Below are 22,313 nucleotides of genomic sequence, written 5' to 3'. Positions count from 1 at the left end.
TCATTTAACTATATTCTTTTTTCTTTAAATAAACATATTTGTATTTAACCTCCATTTTCTACATCTACAATATCTGAAGGTATGCGACACAAAGTTAAAGTGACCAAGATTCGAATTATAGCAGCTTTAACCTTTACTTGAAGCACTTGACCATATAACTCATTCTTCCTGGACATCATTTGGCTCTATCATTGCTTTGTTAGATTAGTGGCTGAAAATAGAAACTTTAAATGGCCATGCATGAGGCACCAAATCATTTAGATGGCTGCTTGGACCCAACTTGGATTGTGCTGTCCAACCCTGCTGGGACAAATGCCTCAAAATGTCAGGGAACACGTTGTGTTGCTACACAGTAAATGAGTATCGATCTCTCTTTGTATCTGAAACCATCACACCTACGTGCCTGGGAGTCAGGTTTAAGATATAGTGTTCAGTGCGGACTAAGAGAGGCAGATGGACAATACAATGGCGCCACCGTAAAAGCTGGTTGTCAGAGGTCGAGCTAGGCCACCCATGTTGGAAAAGCATGTTGTCATCTGCTGCATACAGATGTCATCTGAAAATGGCTTGATCGGATACATTTTGAAGGAAAAACAAACAAAACAAAAGCCACTCTTCCTCTGTTGTGCTGCCAGTTTCTGCTCTCAGAGGACTACACATGTAAATGTATGGTCATTAAGCATTGCGGTATGAGGCTACAGCTAGGCTTAGCTGTTCCATGTTTACAGTAAATATTTTCACTGTGGTTTAAGTCAATCTTGTGCAGGAAAATTGAGTCGTGAATAAACAGCACACATATATAGACACATATTTACATATACACAATGTTTGACAGCACTCTGACAAGACAAGCGTATTTATCTCCTTTAGTGTTGCTGACATTATTTTGTTTGTTGTTTGTTTTAGACAGTTAATTCCATATGAGGGATTTCTTAACTAGTGGTGTGTTATTGACAAAAAATAATATCTCGATATTTTGGGGGATTTCGACGATAATGATAATTGACGATATTTTGCATCCCTCAATAATGTTTTAAAAAGACTAGAGAACTATGGCTTGGCAGGTTGTATCTAGGGTTCAAGTTCCATCTCTCTTGATGTGTAATCATACCCTTTGCAATGTAATTAGTGATGGTGTTTGTTATTTCTTGCCATCTGTTGCCCTTCTCGCTGAGTGACTCTGACAACTCTAGAACTTTAGCTGCTCGGTCGTGGTCGTCTGCTCACTCCTTATGCTTTTTATTTTCTTCATATTCTGTGTGTGGTTCATTTGAAGATGATGAAAGAAGTTTGTTGTCGAGCTGCCTGATCACTGTCTTTAACAAACTAGAAAAATGTAAGACTCAAACAAGCTTCTGTCAATATCACAGACAACAGATAAGCTGATCTTTAAAAGTAAAACAATATTAACCAAACAACAACAACAACACAACTTTAAGGTTCGGGAAAAGATACCCTTCCTGCCAAAAAGAGTAAATATGGAGCTATTATTGTGACAAAACTATTTGAATATATTAAATGCGTACACAGATCCACAAATGCGTGAATAGAGCCACAAATGTACACTCATCTGAGGATCTGTGTAAGTATTTTCAAATCATTTTGCCACAATAATAGCTCCATAAGTAAGCACTAGTGCAAAGTGATGTTGAAGGGGCTGAATGACACATCGGCATTGGCTGCCATGTTTCTCCTGCTCTTTATTCTCAGCCCCTGATTGGAAAGTGAACATAGTTCGATTAAATACTTGCTGCATTGAGGCTGAGAGCAGCACCTGGAAAGCATAGGAGAGAGATAAGACAAAAACTAATGAAAAGACACTAAAACTGTTCTTTACTTCCATTGTTTGATTTTTTAATTTCATTTAGCAAACCCCTCTTTTTATAACTAGTCAAAGGAGCAGATTAAAATGATTCCACTTCTGTTTTCTTCACACAGGCACATTTTGTTCTCATAACCTAGTTAAAAGCTGTTAAACACTTGTTGGCAACACATTGCTACCTCATATGCTCAAAAGAATTTGCCTTATCAAAAGCTACAATAAGGCTTTGTATTTGAAAGAGGTTTTTCAGTTTGCTGAATAGAGAAGTTATTGTTGTACAGACATATGAAGATTGCTCTTTTGTAATAATCTACACTTTGTTTTGTTTCTCACATACTCTACTTCATTGCAATGAAGTTGTAATGTCCTTTTAAAATGTTTGTTTGTGTGCATGTACATTATGATTCAGTGCAGATAAGATGCAGTAAAGGATGGAAGTATGTGCATGCTTATTTAACAAAGTAATGCATGTGTGCAAGCAAACTCTTACTGTGTTGCATGGATTCAGTGAAGTGTCCAGTAGGGACAGCAGTGAACCTCCTGATAACTGCAGTGGTAGCGTGTGCTCGCTGTCACAAACTTTGTGAGTCACTTCTGGCTACATGGGTTCTTTAATAGCTCCATGCGACGTCAGAAACAGGTGCCCCAAAATACCTCCTGTTGGATGAAATAGTGAAATATGAAATTGTTGTATTACTTGGGTCACATTTGGTGGTCAGCACATGTATTTGTTAGTACATTTGTGTATGCGGTGTAAGATATTCGTACTTGTTGTCCGTGGTAACAGCTCATTATTTGCTCCCCTTCACATTTGCTGGCTCAGGTTGGTGACAGGTTTAAAATAAACTGTGTCGTAAACCTTAAGGGTAGAACACCATGTTCATGGATTTCACAATAAAAGAGAGCCCAAGGTCTTGTGCTGCATTTTGTTCTATCAACCACAGTTGATCTTTAATGAATCAGTTTTTGTCATATTTGAAAGTGATACTTAACAGTTTCCTAACATAGAGAAAAGTACATCATAATATCATCCTGAACAGATCTTGAAAAAGGACAGCACTTGTGTAAACATTCACCTTTTAATTTGCTGCAATGTGAATATAAGTGACTGAGCTACATCCATGTCATCATAATTAGTCGATTTTCATAATATTCCACATATTATTTTTTATCTTTGTGTTTCTCACTTGACTTAATTTGTTGACAGGCATTTTCATGTGTGTCAACACAAACCCAAATATATACATGCAAATGCAAAAGCCCACAGTAATTAGTAATGATTGCACAGCAAAACCTGAATTGAATCACACATGCTGCTTTACAAAATGGCAGTTCCTGATGTCATTATCCAATTATCAAGAACTGCTTTGACAAAAACAGCAGGATGTTCTGTTTGTTGTTAGTGTTTCTGTGACGATCTCCAATCAAATACCAAACTGCAACTCATACTCAACAGAATCATGCTCCGGTTAGCTCTTGCAGTGTGATTTTATCTCAATTTCACCATTAGATTTTGCTCATCATTAGGAATCTGTATCATGAAAATCATTTCAAAAACCATTATATTCAAAATGCCGGAATTCTCCCAAGGTCTTGGAGAGCTTACTCAATTCATTTATCTCCTCTTTGTCCTACCTGTGCTTTGTGTAGGTTAATACTTAAAGATGAGTTCTTTATGGTATAGCCTATAGTAGATCTAAGTGTCCTATTTCAGGCTTTGGCTTAGTGAATGAACGTGTTTTTTCTTATCATCATAGTTTAGAAAAATCAATGAACAAAGCTTAAGAAATTTAATCACAAAACATAGGCCTATCACAAGAAAACTATTCAACGGACAGAAGAAATAAAGCAAGAGCTGACACCTTCAAAGAAGTTTAATTTTGACCACCAGTTTTACCCCACCACTGATCTGACAAGTGAAAAACATGTCCAAGGCTTAATGTCATTTAAGTGGCAATCCCCACACTTATGATAAAAAAGAAATGCCTTCGCAATTGGCTGGGCGTTGAGAAACAAGCGTCATCTGCAGTCATCCAGCTGATTCAAATGTTACAATGTTACAATTTTTCTATATGGCAAGCAATGCATTTACAGCGAGGAAACAGAGGATTTACAAATTGAGTTATCAGTGATTGTCAAACAGGATAGAACAATTAGACCCAATCATCTTTGTCTTCTCACTGACCCTGCTTTGTATAATAGGTTTCTAGCATCACCTACTGGATATGAATAGGAATGTCAACTATTTGTATTAATGTGTCCTTTCTTAATTTCTCTCTCTCACTCTATCCTTCCCCCCCATTCTTTCTCCTTCTGTGCCAAGTCCCTCTTCCCTCCCCCTGTCTTTCCCTTTCTACCCTATTGCTCTGCCTTTCTGTCCTCTCTCTAGAATATGCCAGGACATAACAATGAGCTCAAACAGCACAGACCCCGGTCTCTTCCTGACTGCAAACACTTCAACCCCAGCAGGCGGAGCCTACCCACAATCCAATGCTCTCCACCAAGGAGGAACTGGCAGTGGCCCCTGGTTGGTTTTTCATGTGAATTCTCTGGATGATAATTTAACTTCCACCAGTAAACTTTTAAACCTGACTTTAGACTCACAAAATGGGAACAGAACTGTGGCCCCTGATTCCCTGGGCGGTGGACATGTTTGGCAGGTTGTTCTTATTGTCTTGCTTACAGGCATGTTGTCACTGGTTACCATCATCGGAAATATCCTGGTCGTGGTTTCCTTCAAAGTTAATCGCCAGCTAAAGACAGTCAATAACTACTTCCTGCTGAGCTTAGCTGTGGCTGACCTCATCATTGGGGTCATCTCCATGAACCTCTACACAGCATATCTTGTCATGGGTTACTGGGCCATGGGCAACTGGGCCTGTGACCTGTGGCTAGCCATAGACTATGTGGCCAGCAATGCATCAGTTATGAACTTATTGGTCATCAGCTTTGATCGCTACTTTTCGATCACAAGGCCTTTGACCTACCGTGCCAAGCGAACCACGAAGAGAGCTGGGATCATGATAGGCCTAGCCTGGTTTGTTTCTCTTATTCTGTGGGCGCCAGCCATCCTACTATGGCAGTATTTTGAGGGTGAGAGGACAGTACCCCCAAATCAATGCTACATCCAGTTCCTCACCGAGCCCACTATCACCTTCTGCACAGCAATTGCAGCTTTCTACTTGCCTGTGACAATAATGAGTGTTCTCTACTGGCGCATTTACAAGGAGACCCAGAACCGTTCAAAAGAGTTAGCTGGGTTGCAAGGTTCAGGGGTCCGTGGTGGGATAGTAGGCAGAAGTGGGAATGGTGGGGGAGGCAAAGCCCGTTTTGTCCACCAGACAGGAAGCTCTAGAAGTTGTAGCAGCTACGAACTGACCAGGTTGTCAAGGAGGAGGAGCACATGTCGGGACCTGGTTGGCCGCTTCCACTGCTGGCCTGGCGTACGTTCTTGGAGACCAGGCAGTATCCGGCAGGGCGAGCGTGATCCAGACCAGAGCAGCAGCGACAGCTGGAACAACATTGATGCAGCAGTGTCATTGGACCAATCTGGGTCTTCAGAAGATGAGGACTGTGGGGGCAGAGAGATGATTTCACAGAGTCATGCTATTTTCTCTATTGTTCTCAGTCTACCTGGTATAAAAGCTGCTGTAAATTCTCAACTTACATCTTGTGAAGATCTGGATGCAGCCTCAGAGGAGGATCCTCTCAGGGGAGCAGAGTATAACCGGGACAGCATCTCAACTCTCACCACCAACACCACTGCTGAAACTCCCGATAGTGAGGGAACAAACAGTTTAGAAAATAACTATCACCAACGCTTCTGCTCACGCAAGATTCAGTCAATGCCTACCATCCAGTCTAACTCTAACAAAGGCTCTCTGGATGGTCCCCAAACAACTACTACCAATACCACTGACAGTACTACCACCAGCACCGCTACTAAATCTCCCTCTGTCCCAATGTCTTTCAAAGAGGCAGCTCTGGCAAAGCGCTTTGCTGCCCGGGCTCGAACACAGATCACAAAGAGGAAGCGTATGTCCTTAGTGAAGGAGAAGAAGGCTGCTCAAACTCTCAGTGCCATCCTCTTTGCTTTCATCATCACATGGACACCTTACAACATCATGGTGTTGATCAATGCCTTCTGCAAAGAGTGCATACCGGAAACCCTCTGGGAAGTAGGGTACTGGTTGTGCTACGTCAACAGCACAGTTAACCCAATGTGCTATGCTTTGTGCAACAAGACTTTCCGTACAACTTTTAAGATGATACTGATGTGTCGCTGGGATCAGAAAAAAAGGAGGAAGCTGCAGTTCCAGCAGAGGCAGTCAGTGGTCTTCCATAAAAGGATTCCCAGGGAGTCCACGTAAAGGACTTAAAGTCTGGACTGTTGATAACACAAGATCTAAAGATTAAACATAGGACAAGGAAAAGGAGGGACAACCTTATTGATGTTTATGTGGAGTTTCTTTGCTTAGAAATTCTTGATGTATTTCTATACTGGTATGTCAAGCACAGGAATCCTTTGTGGTGGTCTTGAGGTATGTGTTTGTGCATTTAGCAAAGCTGTGTGTGTATGTAAAAGGTTGTATTAGGTGGGGTCCAGAGATGAAAACTGTCCCTCTGTCCTTGAAGAAGTGTTTACCATTTCATGCAGGTACAGCTAGGAGAAAATGAACTGAGTGGTAAATGATAGAAAAGGGCTTTTAAACGCTTTGCAGTGGAACTATTGAAGTGCAATTGACAAAAGAGTAGAGGATATCTTTGTCAGGGGATGGGGGATTCACATTTCTTATCATTTCTCTCTGTGGGTAGCTAGATCTGTAATGTGCAGAGTGGTTTTGCATTTCAAACAAAACAGTGTATCTGTAAAACGTTACTGAAATCCAAGACAGAAAATTATTTTTTTCCTAGGCTTCTTCATTGTACTGATTTGACATGCCATCCTCTTGACTGGCATTTGTTTTTATCAGAACTTCTGTAAATTGCCTTTTTACGTGGATATAGCTTTCCTGTGTCTGATTGAATATGAAAAAAAAGTTCTTAAATTGTGTCCTTACTTCCAGTCAACAGAGATCTGTTATTTTTGTGATATTCATCTTTGGTTTTCTAGATATTCCTGAGATTTTGAGCCAGTCTGAAAATTAATCTTCTGATGATCTGAGTTGTGAATATTTTTGTGGCACCACGGTTAGTGAACTGCTGTTGTGTTCAATGTAATTCTTGTGGTTTTTATGGTGGAGACAAAAAGTACATTGGTTGTGTTTTTATGTACTTGCAATTCTCTGTCACAAGTTATGATTATACGATGATGATATTCTCTTTGTGTACATTTGGATATTTCTGACTTGATACACAATGATTTATTGCACACATAAATATGTCCATTTATAAAGATGTGTGTTTTGATTTTACAATACCTTTTCCATTTCTAAAAAATGATACTGTACATCTGTGGAGCTCTTTGTAAAAGGACACCATCTTTGGTAGAGCAATGGCAGCCTCTAGTGGCTTTAGAAAGACCTGTTGTCAGGGCTATATTGATGTAAGTCCAACTTTTGCATTGAAGTATCACTATCCAATTTTGCCAAAATGAAGTCAAAAAAGCAATTAAAGAAACAATATTTTAAAATTCTGTGTTTTTTGTGCTCACACTGTTTCATTTACTTTACAGAAAATGGGTGAAAAGCATATACACAAAGAAAAGTTAATATTATTCTAAATTAAACTTGTATTGCACATCATGCTGTTCTTTTATTAAGTCCATCTTCTACATGGCCCAAACATTTGAAGGCAGTGGAAACACTGAATGTAGACAACTGGCGAATGACAAATAAGTACATTGTATTTTCACACATATGCATGTATTATTAGCTGAAAAAAATAGAAATGTTTAAATTCCTTGCCTGTCATGAGTGGACATTTTTACTGCTTTCAACTCGGTGTGCTAAAGCTCAAAAACATTTACATCATAATATGACATTTTTGTGCTTACACATTGCGATTGTCAAGCAAAATCTAATCTTTGTTAAATTTCATTCATTCATATTCATTCACATATTTGAAGTCAATAAACAGCCAAAACACTGACTTGACTTGACTTAAACTTTCCTGTTGCAAGTCACGTTGTTTTATTTACATTATTGTCTAAATTAATAATATATCTTAATTTTTAACTAGCATACATATTTTTTGTTGTTGTAATGCTTTGATTACATTTGACACTTGTACACTCACACCTGTTGTATGCCATCAACCAAAGACAAGCAATTTTGCTTTAAGTTAGTAAATCGCCATAAAAAGTCCAACTGTGCAATATCTTGGAGGTAAGAATGGTGAATTTCAAAGGTGGCAGACTGGTGTACACTGTTTGTCATTATCATGGCTACAATTGTTTGGTTATGTTTGTTTTGACCAAACCTGCTTCAAAATAATTGAATGCTTCTTGAAAGAACCCCCTGGATTTAAAGGCCTTTCCTTTGTTTTGAGAGTAGCTACCTCTTTGATAAGACATCATATTTTTTATTTATTTTTTTATTTTATTTTATATTTACATACTTTATTTATCCCTGAGGGAAATTCTAGTTTACACTCTGTTATTGAGAGAAATTCTTCTCACCCACATAGGCCCCAAAATACCCAGATGCACAAACGGGACCAGTGGACATGCATTAATGGAGAGATGTCACAGTGGGGCTGCTACACAGGGAGCGTACCAGAGCTGTTTGGGGGTTTGGTGCCTTGCTCAAGGGTACCTCGGCTTAGGAAGTGCCCTGGCACCTCTCACCTCTACCAGACCAACTTCCATGTTCTTTTGGTCCGCACCGGAACTTGAACGGGCGACCCCCGTTTCTCAACCCAAGTCCCCACAGACTGAGCTACTTCCACCCCCAAAGGAGTTGAGATGCCAGGGATTGAACCCGGGGCATCCCACATTAGTCAGTGGGATGTTTATTTTCTGTCTATATACTCTGTATGTATGCAGTTTTTTTTTTTATCATACATCTGGATCACTGACATGATCAGTACCTGCTCATGTTGAGAGGACACAGCTGAAACAAATTTAACTGATTAAAGGTCGGGGTTTAAAAGTCGGCACACTGGTTCACAAACTAGAAAGCTAAACTGAATGAAATGTCAAATAGCTTGTGTAAAGGTGGAGGCCTTCTACTAATCAATATTTAAATAAGATCCCTGCACCACTGTTTTACACTAACACAGCATTAACACAATGCGTCTCATTCCCTCCAGAACCTCAATAAAATCAGATGTGGTTTTTTACTGTTGCAAAGTTCTTTATGCACAATGAAGCATAATGCAGTTAGTGAGGGGAAGTCTCAGACAGGGTTAAGAGGAGATGGCCAAGAAAACCAGACATGTGATGAGAAAAATACCAACTTCATGTGACCCATGGCTAAGGAGTGGCTCATAAGAGAAGACAAGCACTCATTTGTGTTGTTTCTTCAGTCAGTGCTGCACCATTGAGGAGACTCCGTCAGTCAGGCAAGTACTGTGTTTTTTATAATACTGTATATATATTTTTTAAAATCTAACTGGCAGGCTTATCCACACTGTTTTCATTTAATATAATATAATATAAAATGTATATACAGCTAGTTGGTCTACAACTGTTTTGTGTGATTACTTAATGTGTTTAACTTATTATGAACAGATGAAAATGCTCAAGAAAAACTTTTTAAAAATTTGTGAGCTGGCATTTTTCCTTTTGAGTAAGATTCTTATATCTAAAATGTATTTCTTCATTTCTGTGTGTGTTTCCTCACTTAATTTAAAGAGGTAAATTAAATTGCTTACTTTTGACTAAGTGTGAAAAACATTGTTTTAATTCATGTTAAATGGCTTAGCTGTATTTGTAATAGACTCATAGGCATTAATAATCATTCATGCCTTGATTCCAGCCTTGATACTTGAATTAGTAGGGAATTGTTCACTGATAGCTTCAAAAGGTATTCACAACATTAAATGAGAACATTCAAAGGTAATATCTGTATGAACAATCTTTACTCTGTCAAGATAAATTCCAAGAGTAATTTGTACCAAAATAATTTCTATTTAAATTTGCTGAAAAAAATATTGAAGAGTTGAAACAATTTTATTTTTATTAGGATCATTATGCCTATTACTATCTAGAAATAATAATGATGTTTATCCTATCAAATGTAAGAACATAGGGAAGCGTCACACAAACTGAGCCCCTTTAGTTGACAGATATTAGGTTCACTGTCATAAAAGATGGATGGGATGTTTGAATCTAAAAAAGCTGGAACCTGAAACTTTTTGCTCCTTTGATTGACAATTGAAAAGCGAAAAAAAAAGTTAGCAAAAAAGTTTCTGATTAATTTTCTTCAGACTGGTTGCTTGAAATTATCTAGTTGATGTATAGACCAATCAGTTCAGTTATTATAAACATAACTTAATGTCAATTATGAATAATGTTAATCACAGTCTAGCTTTCATATTTTGTCTGGTAGTAGTAATAGGCACATATTGTGGAGTGGAAACCTGCAATGGAAATTATAGTTAAAGGACCTGGATGGGATTTTTTTTCAGGAATTCCAAGAAAAAATGGAAGCATGAAAAAACATTTTCTATAATAACCTTTACAAAATGTACACTTTCTATGGCAAAAAGAGACAAGGACTTCTAACACCCTCTTGGCCCTATCTTGAACCTTTATGATACTGTTGAGAACAGAATGCCTTTTCTTTTTGTTATGCAACGCTAAGCTTAAATATCAAATGCATCAATATGATTTCAACTTGTTCTTTTTTTTTTACTTTAACCTCTCTAGCTCTTCACCACCTTGGATGTAGCCACAGTGTTCAGCATGCAGACTATTAAGACGGTGGAGACCCAAGTGCCCTTTCTTAAAGAGAGTTTCTTTACCACCACTTTCAAAGGCAGGAGGAAGAGCAGTGTAACCAACATCCTCCGGAAACAACAACAGCACTCACTCCTGAATCTACAACAGCAGCATCAACAATGCATTTTAGAGCAGCAGCATCCTGCATCCATTCTTTCCCCTGCGGTCGAAATTGGACAAGGACCGAGCACTCCAGAGCATCAACGCCTTGCTCGCTCAAAAAGCAGCCCGTTATGCAAGACGGCAGAGCGTGCAGGAGCAGATGGGGATAGAAAGGAGGAGCAAAAAGGGAGGACGGATCAGAGAGTGAGCGAGCATGAGCTGGGGAGGAGGGAGGGAGAGCGGGGAGTGAGTGGTAGTGAGCCCGCGGCTGTCAGTGCCAGTCTCCTCCTACTTTCATCATCAGCATCAGCAGCACTGGGGGAGGCAGCATCATTCTCACAGCTGCCTCTAACTGTGGTGGGCAGACAGCAGGGATCAGATAGCTGTGAAAGGGCTCTGACCAACAGAAAACCAGCATTAGTAGCAGCCCCGGAGGAATCACAGCATGCCCAGCAGCTTCGACCCCAGCAACATGGCCTGTTAGCCAAGGGTGTCCGCTTGCTCAGGAACATGGGGAACCAGGAGGCAAAGCAGAAGAAAGGAGCGGGAAATGGTGGAGCAGCAGGAGATGCAGCCTGTGACGATGATGCTGATGAGAGGGAAGTGGACAAGAAATCCAAAAAGTCCCACAGTAAGTCGAGCAAAGGTGGGGGAGAAAATAGCAATAAGAAGAAGTCAAAGTCAGAATCGAAGGGTTCTGTGTTTTCTGGCATGAAGATTAGGAAGAGTTTATCGAAGGCCAAGGGGTTGTCCAAGGATGACATGCTGGAAGATGGCAGGTCAGCACCCTCGGGCAAATCAGGGCTCAAGCCTGGTGTAGAGGCGAGTCTGTCAGCTGACGAGATTGGCTTTCTATCAGATGTGGAGGGGGATCCAAGCCACTTGACTGCAGACAGTCACTATTCGTTGGTAGAAGAAACTTGTAGGAAAACAAGTTCAGGCTCGGATGCTGACCTCTACAGTTTTCACTCAGCAGCTGCTGAAAATGAAGACCTGCTCTCCGACATCCAGCAGGCCATTAGAGACCAATGTGTCGCCAGTGAAAAGGTACTGGAAATGGTGGCTGAAAGTTTGATCTCTGAGAGGGACAAACCCCCTGAGAAAGTACCGTCTGAGCTGTGTTCTGATCTGGATACAGATGTTTCCGCTCCCACCGTTGCCAGAGAATGTGTGCCTCTAGAAGAGAATCAGAAATTAGAGAACGACAGTCGCGAAATACCCATATCAAGGAATTCATCTGGTCCAGGATCCTTGAGTGGGAGTGGTCCACCATCATCAACCCCAGACACAGAAAGAAGCAGTGGTAGCATTTTCCCCAAAACAAACAGCACATATAGCTTCCATGAAACTACCACCACCACCAACACCTCATATGAGAGCGCTGAGGAGCCCCAGGATGACCTGGAGAGTCCCGTTTTGCACCCAAATGGTCAAGGAACTCTGTGTGTGCCATGTGTCAGGTTGGATCCTGTGGTGGCAGGAGCAGGGCCGATTGGGTGTCACAAGAGTGTGAGTAGCATGGACTTGTCAATTGAGAGGGAGGGGGAGGAGGAAGACATTCGAAGACGTGACTTCCTGTCACTGAAAAGGAGGAAGAGTAGTATGTCTTTCAGCCAGTTAACACCGGACATCATCCCTAGTTCTCAGACGAGACGGAAGTCCTCAACCTCCCCGTCCACTGTCAAACTCTACCCTCCAGTCCACCCCTCTTATGTTAAGACCACTACCAGGCAACTCACCTCTCCAATTGGCTCTCCCATTACCAGCCCCAATGTGCCCAGGAAAATAGATGTCACCATTGGTGCAGTGGAGTCCAGCAGGGCCCAACAATTTAGGAGGCACAAGCAGAGGTCCTGCTCCATTGCCGGGCCACTCGGAGTGTCCACGGACTGGCTCACAGAGCTGGATGAGCTAAGAGCAAGGCAGGGTGATGGAGCCAAATTCTCAGAGCCGGAGACAATAGAAAAGAGTCAAGCAAGCGGGACTTACTGGACTCTGGGCTCCAGGAGAGCACATCATGGAAGGAAGAGTTCCATGTCCACAGGACCCTACCTTGATGTCTTCTCTGGTGAGTCACATATCACACAGGTGGCTGAACTGTTTATACATGTCCTAGAGATCAAGAACTGTTAATAATACCCTAATCTCTTTCCAAATAATTACTGATAATTGAAAGTTATACAATATTCATAAGTAACATAATGCCATATGGACCCCCACATGCTTGCTATCATGGCAATTATTCTGGATGGCATTGTATGCCTGTAGTGGTGGTTGAATCTTCATACAAACTTATTGAAATAACAACTTTTTACTTTGAGATGTGGCTAGTTTGGCCCTAGTAAGGTAGGACAGAAGTTATGGTATTTTTGGGCTTAATGATTGGATGGTATGTACCCGGAAGGGAGTGGGCTGACTTGAACCAATGGGATGTTACATGGATGGAGGAAAATATGAATGGAAAGGTGCCAGAATGTCTATCCCCAGTGGAAACTGTGATTGAAGAGGCACCTGTAAAATTTCGAACAAAAATGCTTTATCATCAATTTCTGGATGAAGCCCATATTAAACCCCAGTCTTAGTATGGATATTCAAAAAGACCAGAAACAAAAATAAGGCTGGTGATAATATAAATGTTTCTATTGTCACCAAATCCAATTAAAAAGACTAAAACAATTTATATCAGCTTCTTATCAAAATTCGGCTTAATGACCATTGGACCCAACTGTAGAAGTGAAGCTTGCTCATGCAAAAACTTAAAGAAAAAGTAAGTAGTTAAAATAAAATAGCTGGGTAGTGTGTTATTTGGCAAGTAATTAAAACAAATTAACCAATTTGATTTGTGTGGACTTTATCCAGTCGCAACTGTTGCTGTGGCAAATTTATCAAAATAAACAAAAGTTACACAAAACAATTGAAACATGTCACTAGCTTAATGGTTGGATTTAGAGAGGATTATTCGTTGTTGTTGACACCGTTGAAGATCTGTGACATATGATACACATAATCATATTTTAGTCAATACAAGCCACACCTGATGATAGGAATAATCTATTGTTTTTGGTCCACAAGACTTCCCTTCAATGTGGTAGAAAATCATTCATTCAAAATACTTCTCTGCTTTCACAAAGCACCAGAGTGGGAAAAAAGTACTTCCTTATTGCTTGGAATCCCTGATGGGGTGGATTTAACTAGTATTTGCTTGGTCTTAAGCCCCATGCTCATTTTAGATTAAGTTATTATGCAATGGTGCTGTGAAATCATTATGGTAATTGCCCCGTGATTTAATTTCTAATGACTTACAAATGATGACATTACACACATTATGACAGCTTGAATAGCAAAGTTGTTTCTCAAGCTCATGAAAACTATGATGAAACAGTGGTGGTTCTTTATTGAGAAGTGTCTTCAGAACAAAAGGGTTGTTCTCATAAAACAATGACACTTTGTTCTCATGTCTGTTGTAGTGCCTTTCAAAAGCTCAGCTGCTCTCCAATGTCTGAGCCCTTGCCCATAAATCAAAGGACCAAATGACAACACTGCCACCCACCCGAGGCTATGCCATCCTCTCATTCCACTGTCTGTGACACAAAAAAAGCACATGCACACACTCACACACACAGTCCACACTTGTGGATGCTAAACCAAAGTGGCAGTTTATCTGCATGACAAAAATAAGTCATGACATGAAATCCATTCGCATTCTGTATTTACTGGAGCCAAGTAAAGGAGGTCCAATAAACCTAAAATGCCCCCAAACAGCAACATTTGACCTGTGTAACATTTCATGCTATAGCAATAGTCCTAGCATGAAATGTTACACAGGTCAAATGTTACTGTTTGGGGGCATTTTAGGTTTATTGGACCTCCTTTACTTGGCTCCAGTAAATACAGAATGCGAATGGATTTCATGTCATGATTTATTTTTGTCATGCAGATAAACTGCCACTTTGGTTTAGCAAATGCGGTATGCTGTACTGATCAGTTCAGGAGTTTTAGAGGTTACTGTATGTCCAAGGATGTGAAAGGAGAGAGGAGGGGTTTGGAAAATGCGAAGTCAAGTGCAGAAGTAAAAAAATCCCATGAAATTGTTAGAAAATAACACATTCACTGAAACCGATTGCATAACTCAGTCTTTGAATGACTGAAAGTGACCTGATATGACTCTGGATTCATGTTAGAGTCATTTGAGGTAGTGTGTCTTAACGGTTGTATTTGTTTGTGTGGATTACATCACAAAATTCACTAAACACAATTTTGAAACCCCCAGTTCTCTAATCATCGACCACAGGATACTGAGTCATATGACTTAGCTTATTCATTCATTCTGTGTTTACTCCTGAATCACATGTTTTTAAAAAGATATCAACCCAGTGTGATTGCGCATTGTGTCATGGTTTGACTTAAGGAAAAAAGCAGATTTTTCCTTATCTCGGATCCAAAACCTGCTCAGGGATCTGGAGATAATGACCATTCTTGTCATTCAATAATCAGACAGAATCTACAGTGTTTTTCAGTGCATTATTTATACTGTACATGTAGAACGAATAATCCCTGTAACACGTACACAAGTTAATCCACCAAAACATCATATTTTAAAAACAGGAAAGAATACAGTTAGATATACTGCTAACTTGTATTTTGAATGTCATTTAGCTTTTGTAAATCTTTGCACTGAACAGTAACACCAATAGTCTTATCACCCACATGTAAATGGTGTGAAGAGAGTTTGCATGTGTAGGTGTTTAATTATCACTTCTGAACTGAGAATTTTCTCTTTTAGTCTTTGCTGTAGATAACATGTTATCCACTTTATATGTTGACTTATCCAAAAATAAGTACAAGAATGTACATTCATTTGTCTGAATATCCTTCTCCAGCATAAAAAAAATGGAGCCGCTTGTTTCATTAGTATTCTTCCGCTTCACTTCTCCTCTGTTCTCAGGTCGCACTCTGTTGGACCGGCTGTGCACGCGTCATGGAGATGGCTCTACAGAAGAGGAGGCGAAGGAATTCTGTCACCGAATGTTGGTCCAAGGTCTGCTGCACCCCTTCAATGACAGCACCGCAGAGCTACACGGTGAAAGCACTGTATCCACAGTCTTCAATGTAAGACCTTGTTTTTGAGTTGCATCGCGTCACCCTAACATGAACTGACTTCGCAGAGGTTTTTGTCCAGATCAAGTCTTATTAAAGAAGAGGAGAGATGACATTTCTGTGCAGCATTGATTTTTATGCTAGCCTACTACAGGAGATCCATTGCAAATGTTACGAATAGAAAGGTCAACATTTTACACTTCAAGAAGCAATAATTGCAGCTACTGTACCCAGCTCCATTTCTGTCTAAATCTATAAGATTGTGATGAAATTCTCAAAGGATGGAAGTCAAAGTGATTTCCATTTGTTAAACTAACTTTTCATTGCAATTTATTCCTGAGGAAAAGCCTTACATGGGCTGTTAAAGCTGGTAAGGCTGGTAAAAGAGAGCATGTGCCTATCAAATGATAACCTCCAAGAATGTACAGAAGCTCAAAATAATCTATCATCAGCTTCATGCAAAGCTTATCCAATCTGTGTTTCTATATCCATTGCTGTTTTACTGGGATTCCTCCCATAGACGTCTAATTATATGGAGAGCAGATGTGCATGTAGACAGGCTGACCATGTGAAGTTAATTTCATGAATCTTTAATTCTCCATCCTAGTAATGCTTGGCTCAGACATAATTTCATATGCATCACATTCCCCTCTACAGTTCACCACAGCCACTTTCAGAGCCATTTCTATCAAATTATCCTCGCTGCTGCATGGATCCACCCAGCTGAATAACATGTTGGTACATTTAAAAAATCAGGCATGAGCAATATTGCTTTCTAGTAGAGGTAGGAACCTCACTAGCTTCATTATGTGTGTATTACTGATCTTATTTTATATTAACTAAGCGTGGATTTGAAAGGCAGCTCACTATTGAGTAATTGATGCTATTAAAGCTTTGAGCATTAATGGAGATACCTGATTTTAAAATATGGCGTTGAAAAAAATGTGAATTTCCCACCTATTATAATTTATGTTAATTTGGCCTACACTAGCATTATGGATGCACATCTGACAAACCTTTTTTTCAAACCTTGTGATAAATACTGGGAGGTAGCCATGAATATAATAGACATGTAGGATGAATCGTACTGTTCGCTGTGATTTCTAGAGTTAATCATTTTTTCTGTCGTATCTCTACAACAAATGAACTGTATTCTACATATATGGCAAATAGCCACAACACTATTCCAATTATTTTCAGCCTCAACTGTACTTTGTGTTTTTTTTAAGTACTTTGCGATTTTTAATGCTATCATGCTTTTATGGTAAACATAAGTTATTTACCATTAACACATCAGACTAGTCTTTATCACTGTGCTAGCATGCTAATGTTAGTGGCTGTTTAGCATAAAGCCCTGCTGTGTATTTAAGAACAGACTAACTGAGCTGCTAGTGTGTTCCTGGGCTCATTAGTCTTTTGATATCACACAGTTAGAAGACCTTTCAATTTCATTTATGCTCTCTTCATGACCATGCTAGCATCATGCTGATGTTTGTATTTAGCTCAAGGCTCTGCTTTATCTTAGTTTAGGCTAACAGAGCTGCTAGCTTGGGTGTGGGGAGTGCACTTTAAACATGTTTTTAAACATTGATAACCATTGAACACAGATAACTGCATTTGAAATGCCATTTCCCCATTCTTATGTTCATACTATAACTGCATAGATAGCTTGTACATATATCTTAAATGTAAGTGAATAAAGAACTGTGGGGAACATACTATACGACCATGGGGACTTATGGATGACCCTGACTTTAGACTCCTGATCTTGTTGTTATTCTCAGTTTAATACCAATGAAAGTAAACAGATTAGTGCTGGCTGCTCAATGCACCTCCCCCACAGACGAACGTGCATGGACATTTACTTATCATGCTCAGAAGAACACAAAGGGGCAATATGCATAGCTCAGTAAACAACAACATATGAACAGAAAAAAAGAGGTCACACACCAGATCATGCATGCTCTTGAGGTGTTCAAATGAATGCATCCCTTAAATAAGCTTCTTATTCTCCTCCCCTCTTGTACAGTTGCAATTTACCACAATTGCAGAGCACTTCTTTTTATGTACAACCATGCCACATGTGTACTACTTCCTTTATAAAAGGAGAGCCTAGGACACTGTACATGTTCAGGCATTTCCTTGCATGGTTGGATTAAAGCAGTCCCTGTGACACTACTCTTAGTCACACACACAAATGCAAACACACACACCACACACACACAGATCTGTGCTTGCGTAGACCATCTGCTGACCGTGTTATGTAACCACTCCACGTGCCCTGAGCTCGGTCTGCTCTTCCCCAGCTAAAAGCTCACCATGTCAGGATTGGACTGATGCCCCCTCTTCTTTTGTTGATTTGTGTGTGTGTGTGTGTGTGTGTGTGTGTGTGTTTGTGTGTGTGTGTGTGTGTGTGTGTGTGTGTGTGTGTGTGTGTGTGTGTGTGTGTGTGTGTGTGTGTGTGTGTGTGTGTGTGTGTGTGTCTGTGTCTGTGTCTGTGTCCAGTCTCTATCTACTTCAGTGTAGGACTTGGCCCGGAGTCTGCATTATTTAACTTGACCAAGAATAACCTTTGCTGTTTCTTTTCACAGTAGGATGTCATTGTTGTTGCTTTCTTTCTCACAACGATCTCCCTTTTTTTTTTTTAAAACATAGTTGATCTCTTGGACCTATTCAACTAAAACGTTCACCTTTAACTTTCAAATTATTTTTCCTGTTTTAGCTTAATTCCATCTTTAATTTCATTACTGACTATAGCACCTTTGTCTTCTCTTTTTCCATTTTCCTGTCTTAAAATATTCAGCCTTCTCTCTCATCTCCTGTTTTTCCCACACTTAGAGTGATGTGTTTCTTATTCTGCCCCTTAAACTGAATAGTCCATCAACCTCATTCAGCTAAAAAACAGGGTTTGTGCAATGAATAAATGAGCATATAACAACTCAGTTTAAATCGGCATCCTCCTTTTTACACGTGTTTGTATGTATCTTTACTATACCATAAGCTCTGCAGTAATTGGGAAAATGAAACCTCCAAGGATGAAAGAAAAACAAGGAAAGTTTATTCATTTTGTGGAATAACTTCATCAAGCACTTTTAAGAACACCTTTACAACCAGGTCCTCAGAATGAACCTAACTATGATACTGTAGTGGATGATAGTTGTAGCGTGCCTTTTTGTCTTATCTTTAACTTATAATTTGATGTAATATATATATATATGTATATATATATAGTTTAGAGTTTAATAAACTGCTTGGTTTGGAGCTTTCACTTTGTTGGGACGATAATGCAATGACAGTAGCAAAAGCTTAGCTTAACATGTTTTATATTTCCTCTTACTGATGATGTGATCTTAAAATGCTACCTTTTTAACATTTGAAGGAACAATTTGAAAACTGCTGCTGCAAAGCTCTGCAGTTGCATGCCAATGCATGTTAAGTTCGGTATTCCATACATATATTCATGTAATTATATATTGGTCCAATTAAATAGTCGGGGGGGGGGGGGGGGGTAGAATGAATGCAGATGTAATTATTTCAATTTGTTATTAGGCTTAGTTTTGATCATTACTTAATAAATGAAGTCTGTCTGTTTCCCCAGACTGTTTAGTATTGTGTGAGGGGAATATAAGGTTCATGAAGGATCAATGAAGGCAAGATGATTAATGGTTTCCACACTTTAAGTTTCAGATATTGTAACCATATCGCTCCCACCCCTGGTGGATGTTATTAACCTTTAATTATGGTACATACACACTGTTTGCTATATATAGTTGGAACTAGTCCCTGGTGGGACCTTGTAGTTTTAAGCACAAACATCGAACCTCATTTACAGCATATGCTCTGACTTGTATTGTTATCTGTGTGCAGGAGGAGCAGCTGTACACGTGGGCCACTGTAGGCCTGCCAGTGTCTTCTCACCTGTGGGAGCTGTATGGGGGGCGGACCACAGGCAGAGAGCAGAGCTTCAGATCCACTTTAAATCAGTCATCAGCTAAGACCCCAGGAGCCCTCCACTCTCAGGTGTGTTACATTCTTTAACTATAAATGCTTTACAGCATGCTCACGCTGTCTACACTCTGTGTAGGGTTTGCTTTGATTTATAGTAGAGCCTCTGTTTTATTGCTAACATTAGAGATCACCTTCCTTCTATTTACCTTTGACATAAATACATATAGGAAGTCATGAATAAGGAAATAGCCATTTAGGTTTGTTCTTTTGTATTTGGAACGTTTATGTTTGCTTCCTTGTTTAATTATGTGCTGGTAGTTTACTGCTAGAATTAAACTTTATGTACAAAACCATTATCTTTACAATCCATTTGTGACTTGAAATGGTACATTCAGTTTGATCATGCACTATAAAAACATTTTCCTGCATTTTATTATGCATGTAGTGAGAAATTGTGAATGTCTTTTATAGCATAAGGCTGCCTCTTACATGATGTCCTTTATAAGTACTGTTAAACTAATTCCACATATACAAATAAAACGTATACTGTAGATGCAAAGAGAATATTGTATAGTTTTCAGCACACACAGTTAGCAAATGGACCTGCATATTGTGCAGGATACTAAGTGGATGAAGCCATTGTTAGATGAAAGTTACGGTATATGGATTATAGTTAAGTGTTTTTCCTCATCCTTAAATCAGTATTTGGTTTTTCTTCTGTGCTACACAGAAAGAGTTGTGGGAGTGATTTCATTCAATTTTTTTTTAAAGAAATTACTCAAAATTAAACTTTGAATAAAAGGCAGAAAAGTTGGAATTAAAGCGTAAGATTGGAAGGTTAGTTAGTTAAAGCCACGTATTTAAGAAATGCAATTCCATTGTATTTATACAGGATAATTAAGGGATGCATATTAAACTTGATTTTGAATCTGGAACTACAAGACCTGTGCGACTTGTCAAAGATTTAAGAAAACAGTGAATCTCTGTTTCGTTACTTATAATTTGGCCTGTATAATCTTAATCAGTGAGCCCCAGCTGTAAATTCCTCTTTGTCCACTAGAGGTCAGGCTTGTCTTTAAAGACCTGTTACAATATCTCAGTGAACCTCTCTGTTTCCCAGCTGCGTTAATAAATGAGAATGAGTCCATACTGCCTAAACATTCAAGAGCCAACGATGTAACCACAAGTGGGGAATTTTGCTAGCAGACACGGACCATCCCCATGTGAGGCCCAACGAGACTCACTGTCTCTCGGGTCAAATCTCTCACTATCCCCTCATCCCTGCACTAACCAGACTGGAGCCAGAGGTCTGATGTTGTCTAGACTTAATAGACTTTCTTGACCCTTCTTTGGCTCATAATTGTGTCATTTCGCTGCCTCAGTTGTGGGTGTTGTAGTTTTAATAAAGTGCTACATATTGAATGAGAATGTGTCTAAGATTTAACAGCAGATTTGGCATAATGTTTTCCAAAAGATAAAAAGGCTTTATTGGATAGTTTCATAAAGGAAAAGCACAGATTTGTTGTTTTGATTTCCTACAGTTTCAAGTTCTTAACCCTGATGTGTTTGCTTGCTAAATTATGTGTATTTTTGTTTGCTGACAGACAGAATCATGCAGGTTGAAATCAGGTCAGTCTTCCTCGGAGGATGAAAGCTGTCTCATCCCTCAGCTGGAGAGGACCATCGATGACCTGCGGATTAAGATCGCTCTATTGCAGGGCCAGCAGGCCTCCTTGGCTAAGGGCGGCCCTGATAATACTGGAGCCCCAGGCTCTTCACAGATGAGAAGGGGGCTGTTAGCAAAGACGAGCAAGGAAATATCTGTGCAGACGTCGCCCGTGGAGGAGGGGTTTAAGTTTGTGCCTTCCAGCGGAGGATCAGGGGCTGTGTCATCCTCTGTTTCATCCGCCATCCCCAAATCTGAGAGTTTTGTTTGCATGTGCCAGCAGAAGACTCAAAGCAGCCTCCAACCACCGCCTCCTCCTCCTCCAATCTTTGGTGGTGCTCCCCCTCCTCCACCTCCTCCTCCACCACCTTTACCAGGAGGTGTTGCCCCTCCTCCACCACCACCTCCCCCTCCCTTACTTGGACTTGGATCCTGTCCACCACCACCACCTCCACCTCCTCCACCACCAGGTTTTGGTCCTCCACCTCCCCCTCCCCCACCTGGTTTTGGCCCTCCACCGCCACCCCCTCCACCTGGAATGGGCCCCCCTCCTCCACCCCCACCCCCAGGCTTTGGGCCTCCACCTCCACCAGGCCTCATGCCCTCTATGATGGTGCAGGAAGCTGCCCCTGCCAAGGCAGCAATCGAGCCCCCCAAGCCAATGAAGCCGCTGTACTGGACCCGCATACAGCTGCATGCTAAAAAGTAAGGATATGCTGTTATAACAGTGAAGATAGATATGGATCATTTGCACGCAGGTATTCTCTGAACAGTAGAGAATTGAGAGGAAGCTT

General features: G+C 40.1%; 2 protein-coding genes across 3 annotated transcripts in view; both read left to right on the top strand.

The window, feature by feature from the left end:
• Positions 1 to 7,454, top strand: part of chrm3a (cholinergic receptor, muscarinic 3a) — an 85,612-nt gene extending 78,158 nt beyond the window's left edge. For both annotated transcript variants that reach the window (XM_061040015.1, XM_061040016.1), the window contains exon 3: positions 4,212 to 7,454. In XM_061040015.1, coding sequence (XP_060895998.1) covers positions 4,231 to 6,192 — 1,962 coding nt within the window. In that variant the 5' untranslated portion in view covers positions 4,212 to 4,230 and the 3' untranslated portion in view covers positions 6,193 to 7,454. The remainder of the gene's footprint in view (positions 1 to 4,211) is intronic.
• Positions 7,455 to 10,638: 3,184 nt separating this feature from the next.
• Positions 10,639 to 22,313, top strand: part of fmn2a (formin 2a) — a 43,685-nt gene continuing 32,010 nt past the window's right edge. Inside the window, exons 1-4 of the mRNA XM_061040010.1 lie at positions 10,639 to 12,876; positions 15,754 to 15,917; positions 19,773 to 19,925; positions 21,458 to 22,224. Coding sequence (XP_060895993.1) covers positions 10,671 to 12,876; positions 15,754 to 15,917; positions 19,773 to 19,925; positions 21,458 to 22,224 — 3,290 coding nt within the window. The 5' untranslated portion in view covers positions 10,639 to 10,670. The remainder of the gene's footprint in view (positions 12,877 to 15,753; positions 15,918 to 19,772; positions 19,926 to 21,457; positions 22,225 to 22,313) is intronic.

This window comes from Labrus mixtus, chromosome 6 (genome assembly GCF_963584025.1).
Source record: "Labrus mixtus chromosome 6, fLabMix1.1, whole genome shotgun sequence".
In the NCBI taxonomy this organism is placed as follows: Eukaryota; Metazoa; Chordata; class Actinopteri; order Labriformes; family Labridae; genus Labrus; species Labrus mixtus.
Note: the sequence above shows the minus strand (reverse complement) of the source record. Positions and strands in the feature narration are given on the sequence as shown.